General features: G+C 37.0%; 1 protein-coding gene across 4 annotated transcripts in view; it reads right to left on the bottom strand.

The window, feature by feature from the left end:
- The window catches only part of LOC127445257 (FERM domain-containing protein 5-like), a 64,813-nt gene extending 45,334 nt beyond the window's left edge, over positions 1 to 19,479 (bottom strand). For all 4 annotated transcript variants that reach the window (XM_051705186.1, XM_051705193.1, XM_051705202.1 and 1 more), the window contains exon 1: positions 19,249 to 19,479. In XM_051705186.1, the coding sequence (XP_051561146.1) occupies positions 19,249 to 19,350 (102 nt within the window). In that variant the 5' untranslated portion in view covers positions 19,351 to 19,479. The remainder of the gene's footprint in view (positions 1 to 19,248) is intronic.

Below are 19,479 nucleotides of genomic sequence, written 5' to 3'. Positions count from 1 at the left end.
TAAACAGTTATATCTGTTATTAGTGGCATTGCGACCAACATCAGTCTGATTTAAATTGGGATCTTCAATTAAATTGGGAATAGACGAGTGACTGGTGAGACATTGAGAGCACCTGTAGAGCGCGCTTGTTTGACTGACACCGAGAGCGCTCATGTTGAAGAGAATGAAGCTGAAAGTGCTCATGATCGCTCAAACAGTCTCTATTGCTCCACACACCATCTGATTGTCACGACTCATCACATACAGTATACTCAAATTTGTATATGCATGTTTATTTGTTTAATTCATTTTTATGCCTGTTTGCAGTCTCTTTATCCTCTCCGTGCTCACTGTCCAGTGAGTAAGACCACAATATTGAATCTATAAAATTGCCAGCTTAATATTCATACACGTTATTCTTACACATTTTAAAACAAACCGGCATATTCATTTAAATTACAGCATGTTTGAAAGTTTAAATTCGTGAATGCTTAGAATTGCCACCAACTCATGCATCAAGGGCTGAGCAAGCACTCATTCATTAGAGGAGCAGTGTATGCAAGCTGCAAAAAAAATCGTCCCTGAATCTAGGCATGATCGGCCGATCGCCGATCATGGATTTAAGACAAAAATCGGCCGATTTAAATCAGTGGCTGATCGATCGGTGCACCCCTAAAATCAGCTCCATTTCAGCACCAGAAACCAGCAACTAAAAACAAAATGTTTATCATTTTAGTTAGTTCTGAGCAAAAACTGTATTTTTTTCGTACACTCTCCTCTGTCAATCTCTCCCCTACTCTGATGCATCCGTGCACTTTTCAGGTCTCCCTCTGCCATCACTATAACAAGAAACAGTTGTTAGATATAATGAAAACCCAGGTGAGGATCCTCACTGCTCTCTCTCTCCTGCAGACAGACACACGACCACGCCCCCACAGACAGACACACGACCACGCCCCCAACCCCACAAAGCAAGAAATGTTTTTCCTGTGTGGTGGATATGTCAGCAGAAATAACAAGCAGTTAATTAACAGTTAAGTATAATTTTATTTACAGATCTGCTTCTCAGTCAAAACCCAGCAGCATCAAATCTGTATTAATGCATCATATCTAACAATAATTCAGTGAAGACTTGGAAACAACTGCAACCACTAATAAAGTTTTCCTTGTATCTGGATTAGCCATGCATGTATATGTAGTAATTATACATTGTTGTTAAAAAGGTTTTTATTCACAGAATATGACATCCACAATGGGCAATTAGGCAAAGAAATGTGTGATGCAGCAGTTTCCTTCAGGATCAAAGCACATGTTTAATTTATTCAGGCAACATGAAGTGGTGTAGTTCCAAAAATGTACTGTGATAAACCATTTGGCCTTTGGTTTCATGAAAAAATTATTGGAACAAAATTAACCGGTTATAACCAGTTACCGGCATTTAAAAATAATGTTTTCACTCCAGCACAACTGAAAATCACTTTGTTCCAGTTTTCGGTTACGTTCTTCTAAAAATTGCGTTCATTTTCGGTTTTTGTTTTCATTCCTTGAACCGTATTTAGCCCCTGCCAGAAACAATATAAATAAAATATGCCTTTGTTTCAAGGGTAAGGGAAATCTCTTGAGAGGTAAAGGTGTGATTTGGGCTTTTCTGCGACTATGATCACAGGGAACTGTATCAATTCTCCCAAATACTACTAGCCTAAGAGAAAATCTATGAAGTCCTAAAATGTCAACTCGCAGAAGCAATAATTCAATTTAGACTACAGCAGATGTAATATAATTGTACATTCCTTTATGATTTCCCAGGAAAATGAGTAAAAGGACCTCTACAGGTCTTCTGAGCTACTGTCTTATCAGGATTACTATGTGTAGACTAGCACTGCCACTCTTCTTTCTGTTTCTTTCTCATTCTAACTTACCTGCTAATGTGAAAACTTCTGAGCTCTGTGGTAGTGGTCCCACACCTGTTCCATATACACTTTATGGCCAAATATATGTGGATACCAAAGGCCACATTTGTGCTTGATGATTTAATTTCAAAACCATTGGCAATGTAGGGCTTTACTGGTTGTTTAGATCAGTGTTACTATCAGAAGTAATTAATAATTATTTCTTTAGTTATTAATTAATATTTAAAATAATTAATTTAATCTAACTCATTAAAACCTCATATGGGGCTCCAGTAAATGTAGTGCGCTACGTTTAGGAGCGGGTTTGGTTATTAGCAATAATTAATAATTATCAAAGATAATTATTAATGATTAAAATCAATAGAACATTGATGAGAATCAATGTTAGCTTTTTTAATCCTTTAAATCAACAATTAAAGATAATCGTTAATTGTTAACATCGATGAAACATTAATTAAAATTAACACTAGCTTATTGATCATTCAAATTCAATCATCAAAGATAATTATCAATTATCAAAAATCAACAGAATATTAATAAGCATTGATTAATATTGACGAGGCACCACCCTGGAATCAGGGACTAATAACCAGATAGTATAACAGTCTCAATATTAGATTGTTTTATTAGGAAAATCAAACAATGAATGAAGGCTTGAATCCGAGCACTGACATCCCGTCAGCATGACACAGGCGTATGCAAAACAAACCAAAACACTTCTCTTTGTAATATAAACAAAGTTTATTTATGCAGTAATATCAATTAATAATTAATACAATGCAGTCAATAAACCTCCGACTTACAACTACAAACTAGACAGTGATATGATTAGATATGGAAATCAAAATAATCCTATAACACATAAGGTGTGTGAGAGTGTGTGTGTGTGTGTGTAAGGAGGGACGTACACAAAATGGCAGATGTGACTCTCATAGAGAGTATGTCACGTGAGACTTCTGGCCATAAATGTGGGCGGAGAGAAACCAGTCAATGGCGTCTACCAGTTACCGCGTGTATCCGCTTGTACGATAGCTTAGGGACAAAGCTGAGCTTTAGCACGAAGCTATCTACGAGCCAAAAATGTGTGCCAGAATGTTTGTGAGGGGTCGTGTGTGTGTGTGTGTGTGTGTGTGTGTGTGTGTGGGTGTGTGTGGGTGTGTGTGGTTAGAATAAAAGAGAGAGAGAGAATTAAGTGACGGCCCCAAAGCCGATTTCGCGATCGTGGGAGAGAAAGCAGCTGTTAGTTTATCACTCAGAGGCGCGGTGGACGGCTCGTAAACAGTCCCACGTTCTTTGATTCTTTAATGGATAAACTCAGTTTGCCGGTCTCACCCGCGATGGCGGAAATGCACAACAGTCCAATTTGGTTGGACCACAATACAGCAAATCAAATTCGTGATAATTAATACCCTGAGTATTAGTAATGAGCGGACATGGCGGTCTGTAAACTGTACAAGCAAAAACCTTGAAACACAAGAATAACACGCTATAATATTCTATCTCTGCCCAGATGTAAACCTCTTACTTGAATCGCATGAGGACAGAATGTGTGTTCATCCGTCCTTTAACTCAGACTCAGTTCCTCAAGGCTCGGTTGATGACGGGAGGCCGTTTCCTCGCTCTGTCGGTGGTCGGTACGGCTGCTGATTCTCGGCAGGCAAACGGATGAAGATGCGGATTGCTCGGCGGTCTCCTTCGGATCCGTTAGAGTGTTCGGTGGAACACAGAGTAATCTCAACTCGTCCAGCGAGATGGAGATTGTATGGCCACAGTTTCAAGTCTGACGTTACTTCCTTGTGCCACGAGGTTGCACCTGAGAGCAGCGATGAGCTGCGTCTACACACAGCAAGCAAAGTTGCTGGAAGCAAATCCCATAAGCATTTCAGAGGTATTTCTACTCCTGATGATGTCATGGTTGAGGGACGTTCTGTTGTGTGCCTCATCCAATAGGAGCTGAGAGTTCGATCCTTTAGTGAGCAAGGCTTCATGGATTTGTAGTCTGTTTTGGACTCCCTTTGTTTGATTTTGGCGCGATTTTTATCAGTAAAATTGACGACTTGGTATATGGGGGCCTGAGTTAGGTTTTACGACTGTGTTAGGCCTGCCTTTGTCTTCTATCTGAATACATGAGGCCCAACAGCAATGATAGAGAATGGTCCTCCCCAAGGGTGTAGATTTGACTTGATCATTACACACTGCATTAAAAAAAAATCAGTAAATGCATTTAGGCAGAGGGATTATAAGACTAGTCTTCCACTGGCCATGACATGATACACAGGGTGAAATACTCACTCAATTCATTAACTTATGCAGCCGAACTGCTCGATGTTACAGCTCCCTGTAACTGGGAGAATGGGATGAGAAAAGCTGACTCTGGATCAGTGGCTCTGAACAAATTCTACATTGATTGTGTATGCAGAGAAAATGTCATAGTTTAAAAAATAATTCTAAAGTTTTGTTTTATAGTAAACAAGTAGTTTGATTCATGAAACAAACCGTTTTTATGACATTTTGGAAGCATTAAAAACTATTCTTTTCAAGCTGCATCAACATGTGCCTTTGAAGTTGTGGCATCTGTACGCACCCTGGATCAACAAAAAACATGCGTGCACAAAGATGATTTAAGTGAAAAATATTCATCTATTCATCAGACTTATTCCTTGAAAATGTTTGGCTGGCATTCCCCACTGAATTTTATCCTGACCTCTGAAGAACATCTCAAGTTGACTCTGACATTGTCGATGGACACCGCATATGATGACAGATAGGATGCAGGTTTAAGTGTTGGACTTTGCTGCTTTAGGTAAGACAGTGGTTATTCTTCATTATTCATATTGACTGCCATGTTGATGGAAAAACAGATCATGCATATTCATGTTATTGATACTTTATTATAAATATGAAGTGAAGACCTACTTTCTAAATATCTGTTTGTTTACTATGTTGTTTTGACATGAGTGTTGTACAGTAGCTAGCATGACCTGAATGTCTTGTATGCAATGCATGGCTTATTTGTATGGAATGCATAGCACAGCAGAAGAGAAAGTGGCTGTGAGAAAAAAGTTACAAAAAGTAACGTAAAAGTATAAGGAATAATGCAATATTCTAACGTTAACATTACGTAACGTTACCCAACATTGTTGAGTATTGCTCTTGTGTAGCAGAAAAGAGCTCAAGCCCAGTCCTGCGGTCGAGCCCCTCCGTTATGTACAGCATGCAAAATCTGTTTACTTTAATGCACTCCAGGGCTATATGAACCTGTGAACTAGTGAAATTTATTGTAGACCAGAAAAGTGCCCTCCCCAAAAAAGTATAGGCAGGTATATCTCTTTTTTCACACTTAATGTTGTTACTACAGCTGTGTTTTTAATCAGAAAGGTAAATCTGTTTCCATCTGAAGGAGTTGACAGTTATGTCTTCCAGTTTTAGCTTTCAGATGTCACGTCTTCACTAAAGTTTTTAGTTGGTCTTTAAAGCAGCCTTTCTCTTTCCCTATGCAGACTATAGATGAGCAAAGCAGAAACTCTTTTGGCAAACGTTCCTGTGCATCATGTCGTGCATTTCGTAGACAGCACAGTTGGTGTTGAAAAATGATGGTCAAAATATGGCTGCTGTTTTTACTGAAAATGTTAGCGTTTATGCTTGGCTTACAGGTAAAGCCAAACACCAGGTGCCACTGGAAACAGCTGCCTGTCTAGGAGCATGAGCCATTCATGGTTTATGTTAGTTAGTGCTGGTTTGATGCTGGTGCTAGCTAGTTTTACTAATGAAGCTAGTTGACCAAGGGAGGCTTGCTGGTTAAGATAGTTAAAGAGATAGTTCACCCAAAAATGAAAATTCTCTCATCATTTACTCAACCTCATGCCATCCCAGATGTGTATGACTTTCTTCTGCAGAGCACAAATGAAGTTTTTAGAAGAATTTCTCAGCTCTGTTGGTCCTCACAATGCAAGTGAATGGTGATCAGAACTCAGAAGGTCCAAAAATGACATTAAGGAGGCATGCAAGTAATTCATAAGACTCCAGAGGTTTAATCCATATCTTCTGAAGTGATATGATAGATTTGGGTGAGAAAAAGATCAATATTTATGTCCTTTTTTACTATCAGTCTCCACTTTTGACCAGCCCCTACCAGTCGGTGGCTGAATGTGAAAATGAAATTCACTTCAGCACCAGAATGTGGAATTGAAAGTGAAAGTGTAGATTTACAGTTAAAAAAGGACTTAAAATTGATCTGTTTCTCACTCACACCTATCATATCGCTTCAGAAGATATGGATTAAACCACTGGAGTCTTATGGATTACTTTTATGCCTTCGTTATGTCATTTTTCGACCTTCGGAGTTCTGGTCACCATTCACTTGCATTGTGAGGACCTACAGAGCTGAGATATTCTTAAAATATTGATTATAATTATAAATATTATAAATAATTTGAAATTGTTTGTGTTTTGCAGAAGAAAGAAAGTCATACACATGTGGGATGGAATGAGGGTGAGCAAATATATGAGAGAATTTTCATTTTTGGGTGAACTAATCCTTTAAGAAACCCAGAAGAGACCCCAGCATCCAAAACACAACATGTTTTGGTGAGCAGAAATGCTTGTCTTTTCAGCAGGGCAGTACAAGTTCTATAGGACAAAGGACTCATCCAAGACAACTTTTGGAACTTCATTTGTCAAATGTTAGATTTTAATTTTTTGGTTTGCTTAGTCAAAGGTCTAGGAAACAGTGTCATGACTCTAAGACTTGAAGCTTTCAAGTCTTTGGTGATGCTTAAGTAGATATGAAAACTACAGCAAAGCTAATATTTTTAGAATGACATTCTATCCCTCCCACAAAGCTATCGTATGGCTTCAAAATATGGTCATATGGACTACTTTTATAGTGTTGTAATTGGTGCTTTTTGTCCTTTATGGATCTTGAAAGCCTGTGCCCACTGTATACTTACTTTGTAAGAGCAGTTTCAGCTTCTCCTCTTGAGTTTTCAGAAGAAATTCATGTGGGTTTAGAAAATGACATGAGGGTGAGTAAATAATAACAAAAAAGTCAAGTCTATCTATTTATTTTTCTATTACAAAAATGGCCATAATTTTAACAGTAAAAGACTGTAAAAATGCTACAGTAAAAAAACGTAAATTGGTTAACGAGTTAATGAGAATTTTTAATATATTGAAAAAGACAATACATGTAGTTTTACGGTAAAATGTTGTAAAAATTACATTTTTTAGATGTAAAAAGTATGATTTTCCCATATAATTAATGGTTAAAATTGATATTATGTTTAACAAGAGAGTACTTGTACTTTTTACAGTAAATTATTAATTATAAAAAAATAAAAAAAAAACCTTTTTTCTGGCTTTCCCAGAATTCCCTGCATGACCCAATACATTTCATTATATTTTATGGGAATAGTTGTTTCTTCTTATTGTTAATATCAGTTATGTACTTTGGGGTGTTCTGTATTATATTTGATGTGTTTTTTGCATTATATAAATTTCACATGTGTTACCCTGATGGTGTTTAGTGTTTGTATGAGGGACACTGAGCACTGTCTCTTCATGTTTATTGGTCAAGTATTTTTGTCTTGTTTTCCTGTAAAATTATCTAAACATTCTTAAAACGTGATTTATTTACTTGTCAAGCAAAATGGGATAAGATATTAAGTCTTGTTTTAAGATAAATCTGACAAAATTTAGTGAACTTTAGAGAAAAATTCTGCCAATTGGGTAAGCAAAACAAACTTTGAATTAAGTTTATTTTTCTTACTCCATTGGCAAACACTTTTTTCTTGTTTTAAGCATAAATCTCACTAAATTTAATTAGATTTCTCTCAAAACAAGACTCAAAATCTTATGCCAGTTTGCTCGTCAAGTAAATAAATCACGTTTTAAAAATGTTTTTACTGGAAAACAAGACAAAAATACTTGTCTTGAAAATCAATTTTGCAGTGCACTGCTCCTGGAAGGGCCGCTATTGATAAACTTCATGTCATCATGCACCCTTCTGTAATTACTGCAGTGATTAACAATATATAATATAGTGAAAAGCAGATTTTTACAGTTTCAGAAGGTTAATATATTAAGTTTATCATTCAATAATATAAATGACATTACTGCACTGTAAAATATACCTTAATAACAGTAGTTTTAAACTGTAAAATGTACAGGATGTTCTGTAAAGTTGTTTACATTTTTACTGTATTTTTTACATAATTATTCTGGCAACCACAGCTGGCAGTTTTTTGTTTTTTGTAAAAACAACAGATGTTTTTTTTTTTTTTTTTACAGTGCAGGGTCACTGAAGTTAGGTCCTCACAACCTCTTATACATACACACATTAAAACAAATGATCAATTGCTTACTATTGAGGACTCAAATTTAGCAGTGGGCTGCATTAGATAGTATGCAACTGACTTGTAATTGACATTAAACAGATGAAAGTAGGACAATTAAATTAGTACATCAAAGCTGGTGTATAGTTCACATGTTATCTGGCACTCCACAACACATATTTAGGGCTCTGCAACTGCATCAATAAAGGCTCATTTCCAACACACACACACACACACACACACACACACACACACACACACACACACACGTTGGTGTAGCTATCATTACAAGGACTCCCATAGACACAATGAGTTTTATATTGTATGAACTATAGATTCTATCCCCTAAACCTAACCCTCACAAAAAACTTTCTGCATTTTTACATTTTCAATAAAACATTGTTTAGTATGTTTTTTTTAAGCTATTTGAATTATGGGGACACTAGAAATGTCCTCATAAACCACATTTATAGCATAATACCCTTGTAATTACCAGTTTGTAACCTAAAAAAAAGTCCTCGTAAATCACTTAAACCTGCCCACACACACACACACACACACACGTGTGTGTGTGTGTATATATATATATATATATATATATATATATATATATATATATATATATATATATATAAACAAACATTTCTTTGTTTTGAGATAACCAGGCAAAGTAACCTGGATATTCTCAGATAAGCTCATAAGCAACTCCAGAATGTCTTTACAAAATGACTGCTTGCATCCCGGTGTATTTTCTTCCTGACCAGGTTTATCTAATCATCTTATCTATTATAGCCTAGAGATGGGGATCTTCTTACAGGCAGCATTTGAGCAAGAGCAAATAATGCAACAATGTGATATTCAGCTGGGGATCTGAGCATGCCACTATTATAAACATAAACTATAAATGTTGGGTCTTTTTGTCACAGAACAAAAAAATCAGTCAGTGAGCTAAAACGTCTTTACATTTTTCAAAGCACTGACAAGGACACTAAATTGTGGGAGACAAGACATTCAGTTTATCTGATTGTTGGTTTGTTGTTTGTCTCGTAACATTAGCTCAAGTTAGAAACAAAGTTGGTAAGACAAGTACTGTCACTGCTGCAGGGAAATGAAAAATTGAAGTAGCCAGATACAGGAAACCCTTTACTTTGTCTGATATTGAACTTGTATGACTTTAGTTCATGCTGTACATCTTAATGCAAAACATGTAAGACAATGCAGGTTAAAGTCACTTCAATGGGTAGCTTAATGAAATTGCTTGGATACTTAAAGAAAGAGAAAAGAAAAAGACAGAAAAACTACCTGTTTTTTTATAACAGTTCTGTAGTATTATAAGATTATTATTAACACTAACACCAATTACATGGATATAGGGAGCACAAAACCCTTGCCAATTTTGAGCCCAGTTTATTTCTAATTCCACTCTTTCACTTTACAGAGCAGACATATTGTATTTTTTTTTCTGCACATTATGATGGCAGTCCCACTATGGAATAGATACAATTGATTTTTATGCATAATATACTGACTAATATTCTACAGTATCTTGCATTTAGTGACAACTCTTTCCCTCTATTGCTCTTTGTCTCTCACTCTCTCCATCAGTTAAGGTCATTTGTTGATTGAGCATGACTGAGGAGAGAGCTTGATCTAATGAAGAGGAACTAGCCATACCCAAAGGTCATTGTACAAAACAATTACACAGTGAGTTGAGTTTATAATAGATTTGCATTTGAATGATTATTCTTCAGCACAACAATAACTGAAGTTAAATTAAAACAAGATGCTTAGTTCCATTGGTTTAGTGGAAAAGAAACAGGCTTGTTCTGATAGAAAGGAAGAAACAAAGTTGGACACTATTATGAGTATTTTAAAAGAATATTCCAGGTTTAATGAAAGTTAAGCTCAATTAATAGCATTTGTGGAATAATGTTGATTACCACAAAAAATAATTTCTAAATTCTTTTCCAGTATCCCACTATCTGGCACATTACATTTGCTGCTTTTCTCTTTTTTACGCCACGAAATACAACACCACCTCAGATGCATGGGACAGAAAAATGCAATACGATTGTTTTCATTCCACAAAGCATCGGATCAAAGTTATTGATAAAAATAATTTGTGTTAATAAAAAAAAGAGAGGCCACCCCCATAAAAACAACTGCAAGTGATAATGCCTAATGCTCTTTAATTATCATAGTGTGAAATAGTGAAAATGCAAGCAATTAGACACATGCCCCAAGTACAACACTAACATTTTTTATTTTCCTATCACATTATTCTGATTCTATAATGCCATTTAGAAACATTACAGGAAAAAGACTGAAAATAGACAGTTACGGAAACCATCAAAAGCAACAATGCTAAAGTGGACAAAATTAAAAGTGGATATGGATAATGAGGAACATTTTAATATGGAATGATCTGAACAGATACAGTTGAAGTCAGAAATGTACATACATGTAGGTTAAAGTCATTAAAACTAATTTTTTAACCAATCTACAGATTTAATATTAGCAACTATAGTTTTCGCAAGTCATTTAGGACATCTACTTTGTGCATGACACAAGTAATTTTTCCAACAATTGTTTAAAGACAGATTGTTTCACTTTTAATTGACTATATCACAATTCCAGTGGGTCAGAAGTATACATACACTAAGTTAACTGTGCCTTTAAGCAGCTTGGAAAACTCTTAAGCCTTAAGACAATTAGCCAATTAGCTTTTGATAGGAGGTGTGCTGAATTGGAGGTGTACCTGTGGATCTATTTTAAGGCCTACCTTCAAACTCAGTGCCTCTTTGCTTGACATCATGGGAAAATCAAAAGAAATCAGCCAAGACCTCAAAAAAAAACTGTGGACCTCCACAAGTCTGGTTCATCCTTGGGAGCAATTTCCAAACACCTGAAGGTACCACATTTATCTGTACAAACAATAGTACACAAGTATAAATACCATAGGATGGAATGGTCTGGAATGGTCTGATGGAAAAAAAATCGAACTGTTTGGCCATAATGACCATCGTAATATTTGGAGGAAGAAGGGTGAGGCTTGCAAGCCGAACAACACCATCCCAACCGTGTAGCATGGGGGTGGCAGCATCATGTTGTGGGGGTGCTTTGCTGCACTTCACAAAATAGATGGCATCATGAGAAAGGAAAATGATGTGGACATATTGAAGCAACATCTCAAGACATCAGCCAGGAAGTTAAAGCTCAGTTGCAAATGGGTCTTCCAAATGGACAATGACCCCAAGCATACCTCCAAAGTTGTGGCAAAATGGCTTAAGGACAACAAATTCAAGGTATTGGAGTGGCCATCACAAAGCCCTGACCTCAGTCTGATCGAAAATTTGTGTGCAGAACTGAAAAAGCCTGTGCGATTAAGGAGGCCTACAAACCTGACTCAATTACACCAGTTCTGTCTGGAGGAATGGGCCAAAATTCCAGCAACTTATTCTGAGAAGCTTCTGGAAGGCTACCCAAAACATTCTGACCCAAGTTAAACAATTTAAAGGCAATGATACCAAATACTAACAAAGAGTATGTAAACTTCTGACCCACTGGGAATGTGATGAAAGAAATAAAAGCTGAAATAAATCATTCTCGCTACTATTATTCGGACATTTCACAGGAATTGTTAAAAACTGAGTTTAAATGTATTTGGCTAAGGTGTATGTAAACTTCTGACTTAAACTGTATTTCAGTAGTATGTTGTAATATGTGTGGCTAAACAAGAAGTAGTGAAATATACTGTACCTCAAAGGCAACTGCTGACCTAAACAAAGGTGAGCTCGGTAATGAAGGTATATGTGCAAGTGTCTCCAATATCTGGCCTCTATATATGTGACTGCCAGGAGCCAAACACAGTCAGCAGTCTCTCGAATGTGAGAGGCCATATTTCACTAATAAGCATTTCATCACTAACCAGACTCCACTGTCCTGATCAATCAATTACAGAGGACAACCCCAAGTGGTAAAGGAGAGGAAAGGACATAGAGAATAGATGCTCTTTTCCCTCTCGTCTTTTCTCTTGTGTACTCTGTTCTTTTTCTATGTCTCTCCCTTAATCACAGTCTCATCCATACATTCAATTGTAATGCATACCCGCCATGTTTGAATGAATTCTGTGTAAGAGACAAGGGTGTGTGTGTGTGTGCACACGTGTGCACATATCCTGTCTGCTTCTTGCCTGACGAGAGCAGGAGCAGCTGGAGAATGATGATGGAATCAGCTTGTTGCCATGGAGACCACAACATCACACAGAATTCCAAGGACAAAGGAATGTCACAATTTGAAACTGACATTCCCAGACACACATGATGAACATGACCCCGCACAACAAATACCGATGAAGAAGACCACCATCAAATGTATTATTCCAGATTGCTTAACTCAAGAGTAAATATTTCATGTTGTGAAAACCCGTGTGTAAATAACATAGTGTAGCCCCATGGACTTCTTGTCTTAGAAAAAGAGTGTATATTCTGTTCGACAATGTTCACAAACTGTGCCTCCCATAGTCATGCAAATAAGCTCTGAATATCCTCAAACAAAATCTTTCAGCAACTTACTGACAGAGGGCCCACTGCTAAATAAATGTGTTTGAATAATCTATTAGGGATGGGTGGATCGATCCTAAAGTATCGATACTTCCGATACTGATGTTGTATCAAAAATATCAATCCTCACACAAAAATATCGATTCTAAAAAAAAAAAATTAAACTAGGAATATTATTATTTGGTTACCAATAATTTTCTGTTTAGGCTCACAAAAAAAAAAAAAAAAAAAAAAAAAAAAAATTAATGACTTGAATTATGACAAAATAATATTTTAAATTACCCATTTTATCCCAAGAAATAAAAAATAAAAAAATAAATTTAATAGCAGTATCGGTATTGGTATCGATGATATTGGTATTGGACTTGAAATGATTGGTAACAGATCAAAAAGAAAAAAGAGGTATCGCCCATCCCTATAATCTATAAATAATCTTATCCACAATATTCTTGAGTCCCATGATGCGTTGCGGGCGATGTGGGGGGACTTCCGGTTAAGCATAAACAATCGTTATGTTACGTACTAACGCAGCATTAAAAAAGACAGAAACTTGAGAACAAATGATCACAGAATTATAGCAAGGTGATATTGTCCTTCCCCACCTATCTGTTAATGATTATGGGTTTCAGGATGATGGCCAAATATCGCAAATAGAAGCATTTTTGTTATTTTGTTGAGTTTATCCATCGATGGAAGAACCTGAGCAGACTAACGTGAAAAGCTATTTAGCCTATTAGCGCCTTCACAGCTGTAAAGTTGGACATGTTTTGAGAACTGTAGATAATTATGTTTATTTTAAAGCATATATTGAGTCTAGTCAGTACATGAAGAGTTTGTTGTATCGAGATTATGTATTTACTGCAGATACAGGAGAGGTCCAGACAGCAGGATGCTTGTGTATTACAGGACTCTGCCATTTTTCGGATAAAATACAATTATTTTGCGGGAGATGACTGTGTAGTAAGCTCAATTTAGCTTTATAATTGTTAGTTTACATTCTAGGGTTGCGCGGTATACCGGTACGGTATCATCTTGTTGTTAATTTCGGTACCATATTAAAGTATGCTGCCATTAGCAATATGTAATGTAATGTGAGAATTTTGAGATGAAATCAAAAACTATTTGAAAATAATAATATAAAAGCCTCAATATGGCCAAGTGTGATCATTAAACAGCAGAAGGATGTCATTTAATTAAATAATATACAGTCACATGTGCTGCATGCCACAGAGCGAATGAGATGCTCTGCTCTGCTCTGTCATCTCCTTCACACACACAGGCACGCAGGCGCTACTACTGCTTGATTTTAATGCAGTGTGTCCAATAGTATCCATCTGCAGAGCTGCAGAGCAGTGTGTTTAGTGTAAAATCGACTGTGAACTCTCAAACTATCTTTTTCACCTGAGATTTCAGCTCGCGAGTCACGGGAATTTTCCGAAACAGGAAGAACTTCAGTGGTCTTTCAAAATAAAAGTCCTGCTGAAATGAGAGCTTTATTTAACTGGATGCGCGAAATTGAAGACATTACGACAGAAAAATATTAGTAGTAGCAATAATACTCATAATAACAATAATATAATATTATATGGTTATATTATTTGTATTATTATCTGTATGCAATATCACAAAAGCTGAATACCAGTACTGAATATCAGCATGTTGTGATTCAGCCATGGCAGCCTCAGGTAATCAGATTGTTTTCTTTTAATGTTTTCATTAATACTGTAAAGCTCTGTTGTGCATCTTTTTTTATTTTATTTATAAATTATTATATTTCAGTTTGATCAATGCTGCACAGTATGTATTTGATTAAACACAGTTCGATCATAACATTTAATTAAAACATATAACATGGAATCCAGAAAAATAAAAATAAAAATTTATTTATAAGACTTTATGCAGTTCTTTTTTCAATAATATTCTGTGTAATTTCATAGCTTTTTTAAGTATCGAGTTAGTATCGATACCGAGGTACCAGGACTGGTATCGTACCAAAGCCAAAATTTTGTTATCGGAGCAACCCTTCCGTATCTAAATGCTATATCCTACATGAAATGTTTTAGTGTTGACTGAACAAATGATCCTGTTGATAGATTACATTTATTGTTCTTGTGTAGGAAATAACGATGTATTAGCAGCCACACAATAAACTGTACCGTACAAAAAGAACTACGTGCAACACAAATAAACATAATTATTTGGACATACATTATAAACATTGTACATAAAAGTTCAATGTTCTCTGTAAAGCAACTATAAAACAGTATGTATAATTAAAAGCACTAGCTGTACAAATAGATTTAATTGATACTAAATTAATCCACACTATTTTCCAAATCACCTTTTCCCCTTAAGGGAAGACAAGCACATTCTGCAAAGACACTCAAAAGAAAGTGAATTGCTGGAAGGAAAAACAGTTAATTTCAAACATGAAAAAAACATCTCACTACTGTACATGACTCGTCTAATAATTATGGCCTTCCACTCTAATATTTATCCATTTAGCATCACAGCATGAAAGCAGTTGAAAACATCATCACTACTCACACTGTTCAGGAAAAACACTGTTCCTTTTTATACTCAGTATTCAAAACATGTGAAGCATTCACAAAACAGATGACAAACTCTAACAATTTCTAATAAACTTTCAGTACCTGTACACACCATAATCCTATCGTTTATACAGTATGTATTCTGTAATAATATAAGTAATCCCCGCTGTTGACTTCTTGCCAATAAAGTGAAAAGAGCACACAAACAAATGATTCCAAAACTTTTTCAAACAGATGTTCCTAAGTCAATCCTTCTGTAGGCAGCTGATGGAAGAGGAGCGCTGTGTTTTGCAAGTGGTTTCTGATCATAACATTGCTGTTTTAGACAAAACATTATTTCCGCCTGATTATTAGGATAACCATTAACTGTACACATTGTCCGGGAAATTTTAAAGACATTACAACATTTAAAAAGCAAGAATCTAACTGCATGATATGCAAGCAATCAATCGCACTTCATCTAAATTCCGCCCACCTTGCGAAATACAGTGGACTCGCTGAGAACAGGGGCGGATTTAGGCATGGGCGACATGAGCAGCTGCCCAGGGCGGCATGAGGCGCCCACACAAAAAAGTGTGCGCCGTGAAGTCCACCAGCCATCTCATTTCTCCAACCACCCACAACCCCCAACCACCCGCACCCGTTTGTGTTCTGCATAAGAAAGAAAGTCATGCACATCTGGGTTGGCATGAGGGTGAATAAATGATGAGAGAATTTTCATTTTTGGGTGAACTAACCCTTTAATTCTGTGTCATTATGCGCCAGAGTGAACAACAACATTTGCACCTCTGTGCGTTGGATGCCGTGATACATCAGATGTGCATGTCCAGAATGCAACTCTGATGCTCGCAAATCTCTTTTGAGAAGACAGCAATTTGCAGCCCTGTTTATATTGCACGCTCACTCACGCACGTATCTAAAATGCACCTCACCTCTTCTGTGACCCATGACGTTTCCCTGGCACTTATGATGCACGTGTGTGTGATTTTGTGCAACTGATGATGTAATTCTTTCTTAAATCCACAAAAACACATGCATTAGATTTTACTTCCAGAACAAGAGTTGACCCTAGTACTCATGAGAATCGTACCACATTCCCATTGCAACTGTACTACTCTGCCAGTGTGAAAGCCCTCTAACATACTCCTAAAGCCCCGTTCATACCGCCATCGATACAGAGCGACAAAGAGACTTCCCATTAATTTTCAATGAGAGCAGAGTGACTTCAGGGGACCCGAGTGACAGTGACCATTGGCAACAAGATGTTGGCGTGGTGAGTGACATGACAAATTTGAGAAAAGTTAATGTTTATGCAAATGACGTGTGAAATACTACCAATGGGAGAGAAGAAAGCGGAGCTCACGTGACCCATCCGCTGTGAGTGCGAGATACTGTAGACAAATGCAAGCAAGATGGAGAAGTTTAAAGTCTTTGTGAGCGATTGCAATGTTCTATTATCGTTTGTCACATAGAAAACAGTGTCAGCATTCTGAGTGAGTTTACTGATTGATCGTTCATCTTGTTCATGAAATTACTACTACTAATGAACTACTGCAGGTTATATAATATGCTTTCCCATGCAGATTGTTCATGTTTAAAGGCAAGGGAACTTTCCTTGTCTAGTTAGAATGATATCGGTATAATCTGCTATCAGCATTTCAAAGCCTACTATGGCCAGACATACAGTCCACCAATAATGTTAGAGCAACATCAGTAGGAAAGCCCACTAGCGACTTCATAGTACAGAGACTAGCGACACCAAGCGACAATGTTGTTGGCTGTGTGTATGGGGCTTAACTCTAACCCAAGCCCTAAATCTAACCTTAAAAGGACAGTTCACCCAAAACTGAAAATTCTCTCATCATATACTCAACCTCATGCCATCCCAGATGTGTGTGACTTTCTTCTGCAGAACATGAAGATTTTTCCAGCTCTGTTGGTCCATTCAATGCATGTGAATGGTGGCCAGAACTTGAAAGGTCCAAAAAAGCAAATAAAGGCAGCATAAAAGTAATCCATAAGACTTCAGTGTTTAAATCCATGTCTTCTGAAGCAATATGATAGGTATGGGTGAGAAACAGATCAATATTTAAGTCATTTTTTTTAAAACTATAAATCTACTTTCACACATCCCTATGCATGTTCATGAGAGTTGTTGTTCTTCAGATTATAATGATTTGCATTCTTTGAGCAAATCGCCACCTAAATGGCAGGGAGGAGAAAGAAAAAAGAAGGGATAAAGTAAAGGAAATTAATAAATCATATGTGCACAACAGCCCAGTAGGTGGCGATATGCACGAAGGACTGTGTGAAAGCAGATTTATAGTAAAAAAGGAATTATTGACCTGTTTCTCACCCACACCTATCATATTTCTTAAGAAGACTTGGATTTAACCACTGGTGTCTTGTGGATTACTTTTATGCTGCCTTTATGTCCTTTTTAGAGCTTCAAAGTTCTGGCCACCATTCACTTGCATTTGTATGGATCTACAGAGCTGAGATATTCTTTAAAAAATCTTTCTTTTCAGCAGAAGAAAGAAAGTAATACACATCTGGGATGGCATGAGGGTTAGTAAATGGAGAGAGAATTAAATTTTTTGGGCAAACTATCACTTTAAGCATAACAGTACTGTGACCAAAACAGCTTTCTTTCACTTCTTTGAATGGATGTGATATTGTGAATGTGTGAATTTGAGTGGTAATGACATTACATTACAAATCTGCTTTCTTTCACTTCTTTGCAAATGCAGAATCTGGGATGTGACTTGCAAATGCCACTTGCCCAGAATTTGGCACATTAGATCTGAATACGGGTGGCAAAATATTCGAAACAAACACGCTGATTTCCTGTGTTGCTCAGCTTTCCTCTTTATATGACTGTTGTATGATTGACGCATAAACTGTCATTTTCAGACACACTCACACTCTGATACAAACAGTGAAATTGAACGAAAAGCAGGTGTGTAGAGACTGGCTTCACTTGAAAAAACAATGGTCTCACAGCTGTAAAGCTAGTGGCTATCAGCTATTATAAACTGTCCCAGCAAAAATACTATTTTAGACACATGACTCTACTGACATAACCCTATTGAATACAGTGCATGAGTTAAGAACCATAAATAACGCACCAGTAATAACAAATACAATCTACCCTGTACTGTATTTATGTTGTAAATGTAGAGAAGCTGATCCTGGTATTATTTCCAAGCAATGGGCAAACAGCATCCACTGCTTATCAGGGAAATTGTTATAAATCACCATACCAATCAGATGAAAGCTGATTTCTGTTGGCAGTCACAGCAGGAGTAATATTCATAATCCAACCATTTACCAAGAACAGAAGGGTACCAAGAAAAATTGTAGACTTCAGTCGACTTGAGTAATGTGTAAAGAGAAACTGATTCCAATATCTGATTTGTGCTGTCACCAACATGCAATTACATTGATCTGAAATGTTTCAAAATATGCACAATTACTGTCACTGTAAATCTGTGAAGGGAATTTAATCGATGCATCAGCAGGATGAAAACTCATTAATGAAAATATGCAGGTATAACAGTGACGTAGCACCTGGAACCTTTCCATGGGTCTCTCTTTTCAACCCTATCTGCATGGAGCAAAATGTGCCCAGATGAATGTGATTCAGTCTCGACGAGTCTGGCGGTACGTGACAGGTGACCTGCCGCTCTCTATAGGCTTCCGAAGGGTCACCAAACTAGCGCCGATTCGCTCATATCGCATGCCAAAGAACATTTCTTAACACGTTAATAATCCATTACGCATTGCAGACCTCGTGCATTGTACACAGTCGTACAGACGCTCGAGGATTTTCCCGCTTGAATACGCAGCATCAGCACCGCCAGCATTGAGAGACTTGTATCAGTGACGGGGGTGAAAACATGTAAATACTGACCTGAACCGTGCAAGTGTATTCCGAGTCGTCCAGCAGTCGGACTGTACAGTTGAATTCCCTGTCAAGACTCCGATCACTGCCGCTCACGAATCGGCTCAACATATTGGCCAGTCTCTAGGGGACGAGAACATTTAGGAAAAGCGCAACATGTCACTCATTGCAGACATGCCAGATAGACCATTCTCGGTAATCAGAAGCCCTTTTGAGTCATTGCTCCCCGTCATTATCCTC

This window comes from Myxocyprinus asiaticus, chromosome 1, assembly GCF_019703515.2.
Source record: "Myxocyprinus asiaticus isolate MX2 ecotype Aquarium Trade chromosome 1, UBuf_Myxa_2, whole genome shotgun sequence".
Classification (NCBI taxonomy): Eukaryota; Metazoa; Chordata; class Actinopteri; order Cypriniformes; family Catostomidae; genus Myxocyprinus; species Myxocyprinus asiaticus.
This window is presented reverse-complemented; position numbering and strand designations above follow the sequence as displayed.